General features: G+C 41.0%; 1 protein-coding gene across 1 annotated transcript in view; it reads left to right on the top strand.

The window, feature by feature from the left end:
* Nucleotides 1–19,681, top strand: part of DARS1 (aspartyl-tRNA synthetase 1) — a 56,568-nt gene that overhangs the window by 31,998 nt on the left and 4,889 nt on the right. Inside the window, exons 8-13 of the mRNA XM_063116592.1 lie at nt 11,315–11,426; nt 12,544–12,678; nt 14,424–14,571; nt 16,802–16,948; nt 18,686–18,728; nt 19,088–19,168. Coding sequence (XP_062972662.1) covers nt 11,315–11,426; nt 12,544–12,678; nt 14,424–14,571; nt 16,802–16,948; nt 18,686–18,728; nt 19,088–19,168 — 666 coding nt within the window. The remainder of the gene's footprint in view (nt 1–11,314; nt 11,427–12,543; nt 12,679–14,423; nt 14,572–16,801; nt 16,949–18,685; nt 18,729–19,087; nt 19,169–19,681) is intronic.

Raw genomic sequence — 19,681 nt, forward strand, 5'->3', positions numbered from 1 at the left:
TTAGAGCTGCAACTAATTTTTCCCCTTAAAACACACAAATTCATGACTCTTTGCAGCCATTGTTCTATTAATCTGCTGATGTTTCAATGCCGTTTTTGACAGGCTGGTGTTTTGTCCTTTGCTGTTTGATCCCAGTTACTCAAGCCAAATCGCATGGTAACACAGTGACCCTGTTCAAACAACACATTAAGCTACAGTGGTTAAGTATTTAGAGCTAAACATTATGGCTTAGCATGTCATGTGAACCATGACTTACTGTGTCATATGAACCATTCCTAACCTTGGCTTAACATGTTGTTTGAAGAGGCCCTTTATGACATCAGGGATCCACATAATCAAGTTTCATGGTGACATCAAAACCTCATTGCCATCCCTCTGAAGCGCTGATCCATCTCTGTTCATACTGGAATGTATCTGAATGCACATTAGAATGCACACTCAAACATGGATTTCACAGAGCATTATAATGTTGAATGACAATATCTGCAGTTAGATCCACATTCTTCTATGGCACTAATGCTCATCTGGGCCACTAATCTGTGTTTTGCAGTGGTGCAGTGTGCTTCACTGTGGCAAGACAGGGAGCTTTGACCCAGTTGCCAAGGCACAGAATAGGTTCATGAAGCTTCTTCTCCCACCCCCAGGTTTTGACTCATTGTTCATAAAGACAAGTTGTACACCAAATCGTCTCAGTGAAAGAATGTAGGGACCTATATTTATAGTTAACAACTTCTTATAGTCCAGCAGGTGAGCACCAAACACGAGCAGTGATAAGACTGGAGCATCAGTGAGGAGGGGCTTCAAGGGTGGATACATGGAGAGAGAGAAATACCACCCTTCATTAAAAATACTTGTAAGCATATGTGTCTGGCGAGGTGGGGGGAGGTGTCCTAACTTGTACAGAATGACAAAGAAAATGAAACATTACAAAAGAATGAAGGAACATGCAAATATCTGTAATCAACTCTATACACGGCTCTTCCTGAATTACAATTTAAAAATACATTTAAAAGTTTGTTCATCACAAGGTGTATTTTGGACGTTGAAAATAACCCTGACCTCCAGGTAACCCTAGACTTCCCTTTTCGATTAAGAATTCACATCCTTAGCATCCCACTCACTGCATTTCCTCCAACTATTAATGACATAAACATCTCTCAAGTAAAGGAGAGGAGCAGGTGGTTGTCTGAGACCTGGGCCCAGCAAGATCCCCAAGAGGAAGACATTCATTTTTAATTATATGAGGATTTCTCTTCCGCTTGTCTATTGCATACTCGTCAGTCAGGCACTTACAACAATTGTAACAATAACATCTTTAAACACAATATGAAGCAAAATACAATGAAGGTAAGCAGAAAAGAAAAGAAAAATCCAGATAAAAACATAATCTTCCCAGTTGGATAAAAACATGCCAGAATTAAAAAAAAATGTCTTTACTAGCTGGCAGAATATGGGTAAAGAGGGGGTCACCCAAACCTCACAGGACAAAATATTCCACTTTATGAGTGCAGCCACTGAGAAAGCCCTAACTCCTTTTGCAGCCAACTATGTTTCCACTATAAGCCAGACACAGAAGCATGTAGTTGTGATAAAGTTTTTAACAGAATGATAGATCCCACAGCCCTTTACCTCATTCCTGAACTCACAAAGCTAAGTTAGGTCTTAATGTTAGCTGGCAAGTGATGATCCTAGACTAAATTTCATCCATGGTTTTGCTTGGCTGGGGAATGCAGGGCGTTGTAGGACTTTTGTCTGTCTAAACATGTATATGATTGTGCCCTTAGGGTTATTTTTTTTAGTCTGGAGTACAGAGCCCTGCTTATAGAAATAGTTACCGTACTTTATGTTTGGGAGCTTAAAATATATATTTTTAAGCAGCCACCTTGCTGCATATATTTGTTTGAAATTCTGCCCCAATAAGTGATGGGACAACTTCAGCATTTACTTACGAATTAAATTTCTCTCTAGAAAATTATTGGCACAGATAACTCCTCTGAAGTTGATGTCTAGCTGCTTTGGTATGGGCTCAAAATAATTTTCCCAGTTCATCTCTGGCTCTGTTACCTTCATCAATGTCATAAGTATAGACTGAGCTTAAAGTGATCAGACAAACCAAGTACTTATTGCAGAAGATACTGGAATACTGTAGGCTGTTCTTTTTCTGCTGTAAAAGTCTGTAGGATAGAAGGGTAAAAGTGTATTTTAGACCACCTGTCTAATCAACCTTATCAGTGATCGCTCTTGAACTTTCTGGAAGTGGCATCTTCCTTAAACATTGTTGTGTGTGCTCTGAAGGGAGGCAGCAAAAGACTACTGATACTGGTAGTTCTGCTTTGTTGCTCCTCTCAGATATCTGTGTTCTTAGGAAGCAAGGAGCTGTTTTTAATGAAAGAAATACAATTTTGGTGAAAGACCACTGGAAGATGAGTACAACAACTATCGATTGCTGTCTCCAGCAATGTGAAAGTTGCTTATACTTTTTTAGTGCTCATAGTGTTGAAAACATCTTCCTTAGCTTGTGTATGAGCAGCCGGTCCAGCATGCACCTGGGCAGGAATCTTCCTGTTCCTCACTTTGGCCAGCCAGTTGTTTTAAAGTATCCTATCAGGCATGAGACGTTTTCTTTCATTCCTTGCTTGAATTTCTAAAATGAGAGGTGTTGTGCACATGTTTGCCTGGAAATCATGTCTGGATGCCCTTTTCCCATTCTCAAAGATGCTTGTGGCTATTGCTCAGTGTTGAGGAGGGAGGTGTGATGTTTGGTTCTTCATTAATTTGAGGCTCAAACTTTAGCACTTTAGAACTCTAGGTTCTGACAGAGGAAAACTGAATGTTCGGAAAATCACGCACAGCTCCATTATTTGTCAATGGAGGCTTTTCTTCTTCTTTTACCCCCCCTCCCCATTCAGTGATTTGTGGGGGGGACACAGATGGGGGGAATGTTTAAATTGTAACATGGGAATTATAGCACTTTTTTCTGTCTAAATATGCCCTTAATTTTTTTTAGTTCCGTGTACGTAGCCCTCTATGAAGTAATAGTTATCTTAATTCATAGTTGGAAGCTGCAGTCAATTGACTATCTATATTTTTAAACAACCACCATCCTGTAAATGTTTGTTTGAATCTAAATTGGGGCCAGATGTGCGTACACTAAGGTAAAGAAAACTACCTGAACGTTTTGTTTGGCCCTCTGATTAAGATGTGGGGAAACCCCTCTGCACATACTGAAAGCTCTTGAGTTTCATTACTTCAGTTTCATTACTTCTGTTTTCTACATGGATTCCCGACAGCAAAAATAGGTTCCACAGCTGAGTCTTGAGAAGAAATCCTAGTGTCCTTCTGCCAACCGTTGGTAGAATGGATTCCCTCTCCCTCTACAACTCGCCATGTCCCCTTAAATCTGCTCTGATGGGTTAGGGAAACCTTGAGTAAATTTTGGGAGTTGCCGAGGGAGGAGGGAAGGAGAAGTCATGTTGCATGAGCAGAAGCCCAATCACCCAGACTGATGCTTAGCTGGAAAAAGTGCCCTGTAAATAAAAACACTTGAACAGTGAACTGCGTAGGTTTACAAGCTCTACTGTAAAAGAAATTGTAAATGGGAGAAAAATCTTTCTATTGGTATTTCTATGTATACATCCAGGATGTGTGAAAATATGACAACTCTGGAAATGCCTATGTCTTGTTTATAAAGGCCAGAAAGTGAGGGTGGGCATGAGACACGGGCAAGGAAGAGGGAGAAAGTATGAGTCCTCATCCATAGTTAGTAAGTGTTAAAGCTGATATCTATCACAGTTTGACCATCAAACTTACATTGGATCAAATTAATAGACAACTCAAGGCTATGTTCATAGGGAAGTCTGTTTGAGGATTTCTGCTCAATTATGTCCTGGCTTTTTTTAACATGGCCTTTTCCAAACTCTTTGGCCTAGTTCCCGCTGAGTTAATAAATCTGTGGTTTCACTGAACTAATGGACTACGGAGTTGGGTGTTTGTAGCTCACTTGATGTAATGCTCCTCTAGACAAATGAAATCCCATGCCTATGTGCAGGGGCTTTTTTGTACAGAGGAGCACTGCTTCATTTGAGCGCTCCCCACCTGCAATATGAAGCAGTTCAGCCCAGACACAGGATTACCACCTTGTTGAGAATTGGGCCTTAGCACATGTATCAGCTTTCAAATTGCACAAGGAGAGTGCAGTGTTTACCTTAAGCTTTAACAAAGCATTTGTTCCCACATGGATACGTGCGCATGCACACGCAGTAGAAATGTACTTGAAGGGAAAGATAAAATATTGCCTCCAGCATTCCAAAAGCAATATTCATTTTCCTGTTTTATGAGCAATAGTATATAACACTGAAGCCCGTGTCTCACCAGTTATTTAAGGCTTGCTTTTGAAGCTTAAGTTCCAGGAGCGTGTTTAAGATTTTCTTTATTGCTTAGCACAATCTTGAGTTCCTTTCTGTACTATTGTACAGATATTGTAGAAGAATTTAAGACATCGAGAATAAGAAACAGTTTCTCTCTTCCTCACTGCACTCCATGAATCTAACATGTGTCTGAGGTTCTGTTAATTACAAGAGGCAGTAAGACTAAATGGTTCACAATCACTTTTGTGATGCATTGTTTTCTGGTCACTTTTTCCTTGTTTGAAAGTCAGGTGCTGGAGTCAGAATTTATATGCATTCCCATATCCAGGATAGAAATCTTTAGCGCTCTTTCTCTTTAGATTCAGAGGAATAGACACGAACTTTGCAGAATAACATAAGTACGATCATTTCAAATAAATTTAAAATGAAAATCCAAACACCTATAAATGCAATACAGATTCTGAAGGAATAATAGGAACTCACATTAGCCTGTGAAAGTTTGCAGAGGAGTTCTTCTTTATTCCTAAGCTGACTCCCTCATTTGCATTGTCCTTCACAGATGCATGCTCCACATGGCAGACCATCTGATTTGCCATGGCTTGTTCTCCCCTTGCTTCCCCCTCAATCCTCCAGCTGGCTCTGGCACATATCCCAGGCATTACAGCAGGACCCATCTTGTCTCCTTGCCCTGGCACTCTCACCACTCTGATCACTACGACTTTTCATTCACCACCTTTTTTTCGGTGCTTTAGGAGTATGCAACTGTGTTTGCAATTTTTTAATTATCTCCCCCCCCCCGGCCCCCATTCTTTCGCAAGTGCACAAGAGCATACTTTTGCCTGGCTGGTATGTGTATTCTTTCCTTGTCAATGTCCTTAGATGGTGCAGCTGTCAATAGGAGTGCAGTAGATAATATACATGGAAATTGACAAGACAGGGCTGCATATAGGCTAATTTGTATACAGTTACAAAGGACCAGGAGAAAAATAGCAGTAAAAAAAAGGAGGGACCCAGTAGCACAATTCAGAAGCACCAAAAATGAGGGAAAGGGCAAATGGAGTACATGCACCAAAAGGGTGGGGGAAATGTGATCCTCTTGTTTTCAAGTGTTGAACTGACACTTCTCTGTGTCCTCCACCTTTTCAACACTTCCCTGATTTTCCAGCAAGGGGAGATATTGGTTCTTCCCACCAACACACTTTTCATTGCTCCCTCCCATTGCTTGCAATGAGAGGGAATACAGTTCGATGAGCTCTTGAGTTGGGTTGTGGTTGGGGGCTCTTTCCCCTCTCTACAATGTTCAAGTCACAAAGGGAGCCACCACGGCAACGTCCACAGTGGCTGGGAGGAGCCAAGAAGGTTTCCCCCCCTAAAATTGGAAGAAATCCTCTAAGGTTGGAGGTTCATCAAAGACCTGGGAGGGCGGAGGTTCCAATTAATCCTATGGCCCTAGGAACGTGTCCCTGGAACCATAGGGTTACTTTCTAAGTGAAGTAATTTGATGCCCTGTCCAGCTCTTGCTGAACAGACAGCTGCAACACATTTGAGTATAAATATGCATGTCGTAGGGAGTCTGCAAAGAAAGGTTGGATTGAAAAAAAAACATAGAAATCCAATAAGGGATGGAGCATTAATATATTGTGGACTCAGGAGGCTGCTTTTCACAGTTAAATTTAACTTTCATCTTTAGGCCTGCCTAGTAATTCTCAAATACTAAGGTGCATGTGAGTCATCATACCAGATCATGTTTATGGAGTCTTCATTAGGGCTCGGAGTGATGTCTAGATTGATCATCCATAGTTTATGACCAGTCAGCAAATCCAAATCAGAAACTATAATTTGAAGTGGGTTTGCAAACCATAATTTGAGCTAACTATGGTTTGGAGTAATGTCCGAATTGCCAAACAATAGTTATGGCTACTGTTCCACCTCTGAAAGCCACTGCACCGTGGAAACAGGAATAAGCTGAAAAATTTGAATGGATTAAAACAGAAGTGGACCAGCATCTTTGTACTGTGTTTGCCCTGTATGTTTGGAACCTCAAAACACATTTTGGTTCTAAATTATGATTAGCAGAAAGCAGAGTTTGACATAATGTTTGAACTGAGTAATATGCCTTGGAGTGTTCAAGGGGCTATATAAATCATTATGTAATACCTGTTAAATTGTTCTGATTATTTGTGCATATTTATAGGATCAAGAAGATTCAGTAGATGAACCAGGAATTGTGAGGGCAGTTTAAAAAGAAAACAACTGAATTTCAGCTGGCTAGATTACTCTGTGTCACCTTTGCAAATTAGGCCCAAATTAAGTGGAAAATATTTGTTTCCAATTTGAAGTAAGATTCCATTAAAAACAGAAATTTATAGGACTGTCACTCAATTAAAGACATCTTAGTTGATTGTTTTTCCTTTTAAATATTATTATCAATATTATGTTTATGCAAGTATAATAGATTATATTTGAAATCTACAGTAAATTAATACTTCTGGTGAAAAATAATCCATTTCTTCATTTGAGTGAATGAACTTTCTGTTATAGCTCTTTCCACACCATTAGATTATGCTTTTAATGTTTTGTGTCAAAGGAAAAAGTAAGGTGTCAGTGGGGCTGTTTGTGTGACACATCATAGCTTGACATCGTTTATTTAAGCCACAACAAACTGCAGCACTTGCAGGCACCATCCTCAATGTTCTACCCCCAACCGTGGGTTGTTGTGTTGTGTGAACCCAATGTAAAGGTTACTTAGCCTTCGTCCCTTGTTGTTTCTCTCCAGCAGCTAGTAATAAGAGATGTACTTTGTTAGGATATTGCAGCCAATAAAGAACAGAAGAACTACTTTGCTAGTTTACACTAAAAGCCAGGTGCTTCAGGGACAGCATCAGCTCTTCATCATTGTATGTTGCTCAGCATTTGGTATTTAATGGTATACTGCCTCAGAACATGGAGGTTCTAGCTAGCTACTGAACAGTAAAAGCACACTAAACAGTGAAACTCTTACAGCTATGGACGGTCTGTGTCAAATGTAACGTTCAACCAGAAGTTAGTGCTACATGATTGCACCTCTGGTTCATGTGCTCTTCTCCTCTCCTCTCTAGTACAGCTGCAAGGAGTAGACTACAGTATATATTTCCATCTGAATTGGAGAAATTGTGGTTAGTTTTAACTATGCAGTTGGGTATTAAATATAACCAGCACCCAGTTCCTCAAAAGTTCAGGAAATAGCAATCAGATTTCTTACAGCCTGCAGCAGATGGTCTCTCCTATGCTCCTATCTCTCTCATTCTGGTGCAGGTTTTAAAGACTCCAATAGTAACAGGCAGAGAGTGGGAATTGATCAGTCTTTTCCCCTGTGCTGAGGATGTTTATTTTGCTGGATAGTCTAAAACTCTCTTCCATGGGTGTTTCTGTTCTCTTAATTACTGTTTGGACATTTGGTGTGTCATATTAAGGGCATCATATGCTGTGTTTCTTGCACTTTGTCCCCTGAATTTTGCATAACTTCATTGAGATGTAAGCCTGCATATCTACCTCCTCTGTCTGTCAGGGTTTCATTTCCACCAGACAACTGAAAACAAGACAGGGTTCTTCTAACCTTATATGTTTAGGAACCCAGCGTGGCTGTGGTTTAAGAGTTTGGTTAAAATAAAACAAAACAACAGCAAGATTGTACCAGTCACTTTCTCTCTGGCTGTGTTAGTGAACTCTAACCTTCATGAAGCACAAGGTGAGCGTTGGTTTAAAGAATGCAGTGGGCTGTATGTTTTAAAAGAAAATACCCACATACTCCTTAAAAAAAAATAGGGACAGTTATATCAATGTATTAGTTTATGCATATCTGTGGCTTGGTGGCATGTCATGTGAAAAACCACAAGTCTCAACCGAACCGAAAAGGCAGGCATGTTGAAAGAAGTAGTAGTAAACAGAGTGCTATGACGCACATCCTCCTGTACAAAAAAACCCCAAACAAAACAAACCTATAGCTACTATAGGCATGTACAACTGTAAGTTCCCAGTGTATTACCAACACAAACAGTTGTGAGTTTTGCATTAACTGTGAACTTCCCAACAGCCCTTGTTTTTCTTCACACTAAACCTCAAGGCTATTCAATCTGTTTAGTATTACATGTTAACCATTTTATTTATTTATTTATTTATTACATTTCTATACCGCCCAATAGCCGAAGCTCTCTGGGCGGTTCACAAAAATTAAAACCACAGTAAAACACCCAACAGTTTAAAACACAATTACGAAATACAGTATAAAAAGCGCAACCAGGATAAAACCACACAGCAAAGTTGATATAGGATTAAAATACAGAGTTAAAACAGTAAAATTTAAATTTAAGTTAAAATTAAGTGTTAAAATACTGAGTGAATAAAAAGGTCTTCAGCTGGCGACGAAAGCAGTACAGTGTAGGCGCCAAGCGGACCTCTCTGGGGAGCTCGTTCCACAACCGGGGTGCCACAGCGGAGAAAGCCCTCCTCCTAGTAGCCACCTGCCTCACTTCCTTTGGCAGGGGCTCATGGAGAAGGCCCCCTGTAGATGATCTTAAGGTCCGGGTAGGTACATATGGGAGGAGGCGTTCCTTCAGATAACCTGGCCCCAAACCGTTTAGGGCTTTAAATGTTAATACCAGCACTTTGAATTGGGCCCGGACCTGGACTGGCAGCCAGTGAAGTTGTAAAAGGACTGGCGTAATGTGATCTCGCCGGCCAGTCCCTGTTAATAACCTTGCTGCCCTGTTTTGCACCAGTTGAAGTTTCCGGACCGTTTTCAAAGGCAGCCCCACGTATAACGCATTGCAGTAATCCAAACGAGAGGTTATCAGAGCATGGATAACTGTAGCTAAGCTATCTCTGTCCAGATAAGGGCGCAGCTGGTATATCAGCCTGAGCTGATAAAAGGTGCTCTTTGCCACTGAGTTCACCTGTGCCTCAAGTGACAGTTCTGGATCCAAGAGCACCCCCAAACTACGGACCCGATCCTTTAGGGGGAGTGCAACCCCGTCCAGGACAGGGCAAACATCACCTCGCCGGACAGAAGAACCACCCGCTAACAGTACCTCCGTCTTGTCTGGATTGAGTCTCAGTTTATTAGCCCTCATCCAGTCCATTACCGTGCCCAGACACTGGTTCAGAACAGCCACTGCCTCACCTGGGTTTGATGAAAAGGAAAGGTAGAGCTGGGTATCATCCGCATATTGATGACACCTCAGTCCACATCTTACAAGTAAACAGTGTCTGTGACCCTTTAAAAGTAACATATTTGTCTTTATCTTACAACATTTGCGTTGGAGAGATAATTGAGGGAAGGCTGTTTCTCAGCCCGTGACAGTTAGTTTTTGTTGGTACTACTAGAAAGTATTTAGCCACCTTCTGTTTGCTGTATTCTCATAGCATTGATGCAGCCTTCATTCTACCAGGACTGGCTGACCTTTCCTTGTCTTCTTAAATATAGTAGCAATTTAGTTGGTGGTTCCATCTTCTCTACCTTAAAAATTATTTTATTGTCTTTATCTAGTTTGGATTAGCGCAACAACCACTTGGGAACAGATTCAGTCATTGGTTGCAAAATGCTCTAATGACATTGACTGGATTCACACAACACGACAACGCATCAGGGATGACAAGCTACAATGGGTTGTTGTGACGTCCGAACTCAGACTGATTCCCTCAGGATGTCTTGTTCCTGGTCAACAAGCTATCCCAACAACCCAAGGCCTATTCCTGGGGTTGTTGTACCCACGATGGGTTGACATGTCATCCGAACCTAGCACAGCCAACATATCACCTTGCTTGGGTCAGGGAAAACTTGATGCTCCAGGAATCACCTTACTAAGTGGGTGAACTTGAGCCCTTTTCCTCTTGACAGGTGGAGAAAGGGCTCAAGATCACCCACTTAGCAAGGTGATCCCTAAGTTTTTGGGTGTTGCCCTAACCCTTGGGGTGCCTCCGCTTTCAATCCCCCCTTCCTCAACTTGGCAGCAACCACTACCCCATATTGGAAGTAACCCATTCAACAGCTATCAAAGGTTTCTGTGATTAGTGCAAATGGGAGGGAAAAGCGGGATGGCGTGTAGTTCTCTGTGAAAAAGGAAGCCTGCATATTATTAATAGCTGGAGTTGCTCACTTGTGCAGCTCCGAAAATGCGATTACAAAATAAGCTATGCAGTGTGGGTTGTCATCAGAACAACCCACAGTGAGCCTGAGAGACAATCAGGCTTTCCATGTGTTGTTCTCCCCTCCTTCCCCCTCGGTCCTCTAGCTGGCTTTGGCATGTATTACCTATGTCCGCAACCCATGATGGGTTGGCAGTGCTGGGTTAGGATGACACGCCAACCCAACAGGGGTACAACCCCTAAAACAAGCCATGGATTGTTAAGGTGGCTTGTTGCCCACACAGCAAGCCATCTTGTGGGAACTGGTCTGGGTTCGAATGACATGACAACCTACTGTGGATTGTTCTCCACAGTTGTCATGTTGTGTGCACCCAATCACTCTGTAGAAGATAGTTTTCCCTTTAAAGCAGGGTGGGCAACTTACTGGGCCTCCAGTTATTTTTGAACTGCAATTCTCATCACCCCTTACTATTAGCTATGCTGGTTAGGACTGATGGGAGTTACAGTCCAGCAACATTTACATGGGAATTACAATCCAGCATCATTGCCCACCCCTGCCTTAAAGTATATCTAAATATTGCACCTGTGTATCTCTGTAAAGAATTCACAATAATGCACCCTTGTGCCTCCAGATTTTCAGCTGTTACTCTTCCTGTTGCTGGTTACATTCAGACCCTATCTGAAAGCTTCCTTCTGCTGGCCCTTGGGTAATAAAACATCCTTGAGAGACTAGTTTAATGGTTTCTTTTGTCCTGATCTGAGAAAACAGTGTTCAGCAAGTGAAATTAAGTTATGAATCTTAATGTAATATCTTCACTTTACAGACCTCCACTAGCCAAGCTGTCTTTCGCCTCCAGTCTGGCATTTGCCAGCTATTTCGAGAAACTCTCATTCACAAGGGGTTTGTGGAAATCCAGACTCCAAAGATTATTTCTGGTATGTACTTGTTGTTTGTACTGGATTCAGATAAATTCATACTTTGGAGGTTGTAAACATGGAGGTGACAGGGAGGATCTTACTACCGAGGGAGAAAGCATTAATTCATGTTAAGTCATGAATTGCTCATTAAAACATTATTTTACATTGCTGCTGTCTCCCATGAAACAGTAACTCAGCCTTCTCCAACCTGATATTATTTTTATTATTTATTTATATAGCACCATCAATGTACATGGTGCTGTACAGAGTAAAACAATAAATAGCAAGACCCTGCCGCATAGGCTTACATTCTAATAAAATCATAATAAAACAATAAGGAGGGGAAGAGATACCCTCCAGATGCATTGGACTACAACTCCCATAATTCCAAGCCAGCATGGCCTGATTTAGAAAGTCAGTGCGCTGGTCCTGTCTAAAGTACTCTGTGGGTAGAAACTCTGTCCATCTACACAGGGTTTTATTGCTTAGCTTCTTGTGTTGCCATTTTCATGTTTTAAACCAGAGTAAATACATCATACAAACAATGGTGAGTAGTTACAACTCAATGTGCCAAGTTGGTCCTGTAGATGGACAGGCTGGTGGCCTCCCCAGGGCTACCAGCCAAAAGCCCCAGTCTGGGAAGGAGTGGAATCTTTGTAAAATATGGGCTTGCAACACCTGCATGCTTGCTACAGTTGTTCTGTTCTGCCATAAAGCCCCATTGAAATGTCCTGCCATTTTCTTTCTCTGTTGGAACAGGCCTTGATCTGAGCTTTTACTTGGTTTTTGTACCACAGAAAAAGGAACCAGTTGAGAATGGGGTTGGAGGGTCTCTTTGCTGCAAGCTCATGTGAAAAGCTTGGTCTGTTGGCCCAGTGCCACAGAGCTGGGTGATAAAAAAAAACAAAATCTATCATGGGTTATGGCTATCTAACTGGAAAATGATGATTAAAGTTAACTGTTCACCTCTGAAAATGTACTTGTTAAATCATACCTGCATGAAAAGGGATCAAAACAGAACAATGAAGCCTGTCTTTAAGCCTCACACAGATTCATTTAGAGAGCTTTAGTGCCCCATTCAAAATATGTTGCTAAGTTTGCCCTTGCTTTATAGCTGATTGCCTTTGCTTTTCAGCTGCCAGCGAAGGGGGTGCCAATGTATTTACTGTCTCCTACTTCAAAAGCAGTGCCTACCTTGCACAGTCCCCGCAGCTTTACAAGCAGATGTGTATTTGTGCAGACTTTGACAAGGTTTTCTGCATTGGGCCAGGTAAGGGAAAGCTCTTTGTTTTTCACCTTTATTTACTAATGTCGCAGCCATGTCTCCAGAGTAAACGTGCTCTGAACGTTTGGGTTATGCTCACACTAAACCTTGCAGGTCCTTTTCCTTTCTAATCTGCAACCTAAACAAAGGTTTCATGCAAAAGCTGCTAATCCATATGGCAGCTTGACAGGGTTTGCAGGCAGAACAAATGTAATATTTGGCTGAAATGAGAACCACCAGCAGCGCAATGGTGTTCTCTAGCGGCTCTGGCAGTGTCATGCCGCAGTTTACAGTCAGGACTGCAGCTGGAATGGTTAATCTGTCAATGAACTTAATGCAAGCCTACAAGCTTGGCAGTGCCAGGAGTTTATTAATGGACGCTTGCTAGAAATCAATACAACCTAAATTAGACTGTGCAAAATATTTTTGTGCTCTGGTTTTTCACAATGCATCAGTTCAGTTTTGGCAACTTAGAACACACATATCTTCCCTTTCCCCATCCCTGTAAGAGCATTGGACCAATTTTTCACCAAGGGCTGTGCTCCTCTTTGCGTGGTAGAGGAGAAGGTGCACCCTTTACCCTCAACATCCTGCACATGATGGAATGTATGAGCCAGCTGCTCCAAACCGATGCAAGATCACTCAAATCCCCTCCCCACCTATTAAGGGGGGGAATTGCGTGGGTGGATATTGTCACTGACTCTGGATCATAGATACCATAATCTGAAAGAGGGTGTGGAGGTAGAGATGCAACAGAAAAGCCACCCTGCGTAACGTGTGCACTGGGGCTCTATTGTGTATGATAAACCATTGAAGGCATTTACAACATCTTTATGTCCCACTGATTTCCTTGTTGGCTTAAATCAGTGGTGAGCAACTTGTGCCCCTCTGGATGTGGTTGGACTGCATCTCCCATCGTCACTCACCATTGGCTATGCTGGGTAGGGCTGATGAGAGATGTGGCCCTCCAGATGTGGTTGGTCTACAAGTTGCCCACCCCTTGTTTAAGTGACTTCAGGATTTTACTTTGGAGAGTCTGTCTGCACAGCTCTTTGGAAGAAACGTGATCCCTCCGACCCATGTATCTCCTGGCCAAAGTCCTTATTAATTTGTCACCCACCTTTTCATCCAAGTCCCTGATGCCAATGGGGCTAGCAGAGGCCATGCAATCTTCAAGGTAGGAGCTGTGCTCTCAACCTGCAACTCCCTGTTTTTACCCCACATGTCGTTTAGTTCACAAGCCCCAAAGTAAGACAACATATAGCAACTGAATGGATATCTCCAATGGATTTAATCTTTTAAATCAGATACAGAAGAGTTTCGTTAATGCCTCATTCAACTTTGTAGGACTGTTTTGAACATCTACATAGTAATTGGCTTGTGGACTGTGTCTTATTTTATGTCAAAAACAGATTTTTGGAACATTGTGGTGTTTTTTTTAAATCCTTTTTTGCTTTCAAATACAGCTTCTACTGAGAGTTGAACTGTTATTTCTTAAGTGGCAGAACAACCTTGATAAGGAAAGACGAAAGTGAAACTTGCAGCAATACAACCATGTTATTTATTTTGGTATTTAAGGAATTCCTCTCTGGCACAGGAATTGGAGTCTTGCTTCAGAAAATTGCTGCTGTTTTACCTATTCACAATAACAATTTGGTGCTAGGGGTGTCTCCAATGCTAGTTATAATACTAGAGATAGATTTATTTATGTGAGACAATAAAGCAATTTAGAAACACTTTTTCTCGTGTAGTATTTAGAGCAGAAGATTCCAACACTCATAGACACCTGACTGAGTTTGTTGGCCTGGATATTGAAATGGCCTTTAATTACCATTATCATGAAGTGGTGGATGAGATTGCGGATACTATGGTGCGGATATTCAAAGGACTCCAAGAAAGGTAAAAGGAGAATGTTTATACTATTATAGAAAACGAGAGAAAACAAGAATAAAAAAGTAATAATAAATACTACTTATATGTATGCAAACAGATACATAGTTTCTGATTACCTTTTTCTGCACACATGGCTGGATTGGACAAATCCTATACCTTAGCTTTCAGTCAGGAGTATGGCTTGACATAGTGTCAACTGGAGTGTCAGTGCTAATGTGAAAGGGACTTTGCGTCATGAATCTTGAGCAAGAGACATAAAACGTCCTTTTTTCAGATGTCTCTGTGTAATTAGGATAACTTCGAGTATCGTCTTTCTGTATCTTGTAGACATACTTGAGCAAATGTTGATACTGCAATTAGTCAGCAGGGTTGTAAACATCATCTTACATATGATGGAGCAAAATGAGATCATTCTCTCTCTACCAAACAACAGAGATCTGGATAGTCCAATGAAATAAATTGGCAGTAGGTTTAAAGCAAGCACAAAAATTTATTTCTTCCTGCAATGCAGAATTAACTAATGGAATTCATTGCCGTTACTACAACAACCATTAGTTTTGGGAGCTTTTTAAAAGGATTAATTTGAGACAGGATTAAACAGTTTCATGAATAGGCCTTTCCCAGCTGAAATAGCTCAGAATTTGTTTATTTATTTATTTAAAACATTATTAACCCCCCCCTTCAGTCAAAAAGGCATCTGTAAGAGCAGCTTACAAAGATAAATAAAGTGGTCCCTGCCTTCAAGCTTACAATCTAAAAGCTGCAATACAAAAGGAAAAAGAGATTGGGAGCGAGGAGGAAAGCAAACAGACTCAGGCACTAAGTTACAAAGTTCTTAGAGGTATTCATTCTAGCAGGGAGGGTTGAACAATCTCCCTCCAGCATTTTTTTCTATGGCCAGTGCATGGTGCTGGGTTGGTCCCCCACTTCCCATGCTGTTCCTTCTAGGAGGCCAAAACCAGGACAACTGTCAGTTGTAGCTGAGTGTCCTTTCTGGCAGAGACGGGTGAAGCAAGCAAGAAGAAGCAAGTGTTATGCCTCTGAAAAATCCATGCTTCTGAGCTATACCAGGGGCATTGGACTAGCCTCTGTTAGATGCAGAGTGCTGCATTTTGGTCTGCAATAGCAGGACAATTGTTATTCTTGCCCTGTGGAATAATTTCTCAGATTTTATATTATACTTCCATGTAGTATCCTTTCTGTCTTCTAATACTCATCTTTCCAGACTACAGACAGGCGACGTACAGATCGCATGCCAGTGGCCATGAGGCATAAAGTTCAGCCACTTTTCCCTTGGGTTGCTGGCCATACAATGGGTTGTTGCTTTATGCTTTTGTGCTGTGGTCGCTTAACTTGTTGGTAGTCTTTTTGTTGTTGTTGTTGTTGTTGTTGTTTTTCTTCTCTATTGACTGAAAGCTGCTTGGACTGATTTAGAGGATCAAGTTTTGGGAGCAGCTGGTAAGGTAATATGGCTGCTTTTTGGAAGCTGGGGAGTTGCCACAAGACCACTTAGGTTGCAGCTAGTATTTCTGCCATGGAGGCTTAGCATAGTTGGGCTCAACCCTCATGCATTTTAAGCTCAAGAAATCTGGAGGAAACTTGGGAGTGCTCCTGGACTGGGGTCCCCCTCTGGTTGGCCAGCTTGAGGATCACATTTCAACACTTTCAGCTAATTTGCCAACTATGTCCTTCTTGGAAAAGAACAATCTGCAAACAGATGTGTATGTTCTAGTATAGTTGACTACTGTAATGTGCTCTATATGAAGTGAGGCTACCTGGTTCAGAATAACCTATTTGGAAAACATGGGTTGAAAAGCTGGCTAAAACTGCCAAATCAATAACTGAAGTGCTACTTTTAAAACGTGTGTGTGTGTGTGTGACTGTACATTAAACCAAAACATATTCAAATAAGTGCAGCTTACCTTTTTGTAATTAATTTTATGTTGTGTTTATATAGACTTAACGAAGATTAGTTTTGTTAACCTCTAATTATTAAGGTTTGGATTTTTAGATAGTTGCTACATGAAAATGTATAGTAATTTTTTTACATGTGTAATGCCCAAAGTCAGTCATGTTACCTCAAAAATCGTGCCTCCTTTTTGCAGCAGTAGTAGTCAGACTAATACAGACTTAAATGTTGCATGGTGTCAGAGTGAGCTCTTGTGGCAAAGAAAGGTAGTGTCTTTTTATACTTCATTCTTGCTTTGTTAGAAAATCACTTTCTCTTCATGCACAGGTTTCAAACCGAAATCCAGACTGTGAACAAGCAGTTTCCATGTGAACCATTCAAGTTCTTGGAGCCAACTCTGAGGCTGGAGTACCGGGAAGGACTGGCTATGCTTCGGGAAGCTGGAGTAGAGATGGGGGATGAAGATGATCTCAGGTGCATCCATTTTGTTGTCAGGAGGGATTAGTGCCATCTACTGGAGTATAGGTGTAACCAGTTCTGAACTGTATTTGGGTTGCATTTCATTATGAAGACAGCATAAAACTTTATTATTATTATTATTTATTTATATAGCACCATCAATGTACATGGTGCTGTACAGAGTTGCGGTTGTCGGAATCCTAATGTAATAATAATCCTAATTATTTCCTAGCTTTTAGAATTGCCACCATTGTGTACAAATGCACAGAGCAGAAGAACATTTTATTAAGTTAAATCGCCTTGTAGAGAAAAATGTCGTGTAAAAAGAGCCCCTCCTACAATGGGGGGAATCCCCGTTTCAAGTAGCACATGGAACATTTGAAGAGAGGAGCTAGAACGAGCAAATCTAGGATTGAATCGATAGTCATTTAGCAACAAATATTACTCAGACACACCAGTATAGTTTCTAAATAGTTAAGACGCAACTCCATCAATCGCAACTTACATTCTCCTTTTCTAGAACATAGGTGCATGATAGCTTCAAGGGTAAATAAATGCACTGACTCCTGCCCAAAAATAAAATTGTATAGCATGTAGTTCTGCCAAGTTGGAATAGTATCACTTTTATTTCAGTTATGTGAAGGATCACAACTGGGGCTCCCAGGTATGGTGTGTCTTAAAATATCTGCTTCCAGTTGTGTGCTATAATGCACACTGGAGAATGAAAAGCATAGAGGGAAGACACAATTTCCCCCCCCTCCCCCGGGACACTCAGGCAGGGCTGCAGGAAGGCAGGTGTGCTGTCCCAGTGCCAGACTTAGGGCTCATGTTCACATTCAGCAAAGCCATGAGAAAGACTCTTCCTGGCATTAGACCACTTTTGACATAGGGGGAGTCATGCATTGAAAGAATTAAACCCTACCAAAATTCTTGCATGAAACAAAGTAGTATATCAGGAATGGGGCCAGGAAACGTGGGGAACATTCTAAAAGATGGTTCCCTACCTGCAGTTTGAGGTGGGACAGATCTGCCACACGACTTTGCAGAATTTGTAACTTGGCTCATAGACATTTTAACACCTAAAAGAAAGCAGTCAAAAGGGCTTTCCTCTTCCTGATTATTTTTATAATAACCCAGAGTTACAGCTTTGTACTAGGAAAATGGCACTCTCTTTGTGATTTACTGCATAAAGGAGCTGTTTCACAATACTTCATGGGGAGGCTGTTTCTCCATAGGATTGTTATTTATATGGAGACATTATGGATAAAGATGCATAGATGAATTTGTATTTCTGTTTTTGACATGCTTGGTTATGAACAGCTTTGAATGTAATGTATATTGAAAAACAGTATACAAATAAAGTGACTATAACTAAAGCCAGCCCTGCATAGCAGAATCCACAGTCTTGGGCTGATCTCTATTAGTCATGTGGCCAAGCAGGACCTGTATAAGTTGAAACCTAATGCAGGTGGGGATAGCAGGTATGAGCAGTGCTGGACACATCTCTTCCTGATTCTACAGTTGTTGCTTATCTGGAGACCTTATCCCATTATTCAGTTTCACATTCTGCTGGGATTGACCCAAAACATTAAATGGCATGAATTGATCGACACGCACATGATCTCCTCTGTAGGATTTATAGTTTTGCGATGGACAGTGCATAAAGTCTTAAGACCCATAACTATTTAGAGACGTGCACGTGGTAATAACCACCTGCTGCTTAAATGTGACCTTAAGCATCTTTGTTTTCAGTACACCAAGTGAAAAGCTCTTGGGACGTCTGGTGAAAGAAAAGGTAAATGCTTTTTAAATCTTGCTAACTCCTTATTACAGCAGTAACATGTCTTTGTGAGCTACATTTTTTCAGGCATGCTTGTCGCAGAAAATTGCTGCATATATTAGTAGCATGGCATTCATATGTAATATAGTGTTTTAAATATATTGCCTTAGAGCCTGTATGGTACAAATGTGAATACTTTAAACATGTTGGATTTAATTGATGGTCATTAGTGTGTCTTGAATTTTTTGTTCTTAGTACAAAAATTAATGGGCAGTATGAAAATTTAAGGTTTTTTTTGCAGACTTTAAAAAAAACTTCATTTTTTAAAAGAACACACACACCCTTCATTGTATTTTATATCTTGTCTTCTGTAGTATGACACGGACTTCTATATTCTTGACAAATATCCTCTAGCTGTAAGACCTTTCTATACAATGCCAGATCCAACAAATCCTGTAAGTAAAGTTTTATATTTCTGTCCGCGTTTTGAAAAATGCTGTGAAATACTGATTTAACATTTGCAGACCACTTTCAAGTATCAATATGGGACCAGACTGGCATGAAATTTGTGCTGCAAGTATTCCATAAACTTGTAGCAAATTCACAGTCAGGTGGTGATCATTCTTTTAAAATCTAAATTGTTCTTTCTCCTTTGACTATTGTCCTGTAGCCATCTTGCAGCATGTTCCTTGATTGTGTGCATTTACTGAATCTGGCTTACAGTTTCCAGTGCCAGTTCTGCTTGTTTTCTCATAACAGTATCTGGAACCAACCCCATCCCAGGCACCAGTGGATCATGCCGCCGTTGGCAGTTTTGTGCCTGTGTTCCTTCATTTGCCTGCATGGTGTACCAGTGCATGGCAGGACTGGAGAGTATAATTTATGGGAAAGCGTGATTGTAGGGAAGAATAGTGAAGGAGGAAACTCCCATCTTGCCAGTGGAGACTAGGGTGGAACAGTGCGATTGC

This window comes from Elgaria multicarinata, chromosome 2 (genome assembly GCF_023053635.1).
Source record: "Elgaria multicarinata webbii isolate HBS135686 ecotype San Diego chromosome 2, rElgMul1.1.pri, whole genome shotgun sequence".
Taxonomy (NCBI): Eukaryota; Metazoa; Chordata; class Lepidosauria; order Squamata; family Anguidae; genus Elgaria; species Elgaria multicarinata.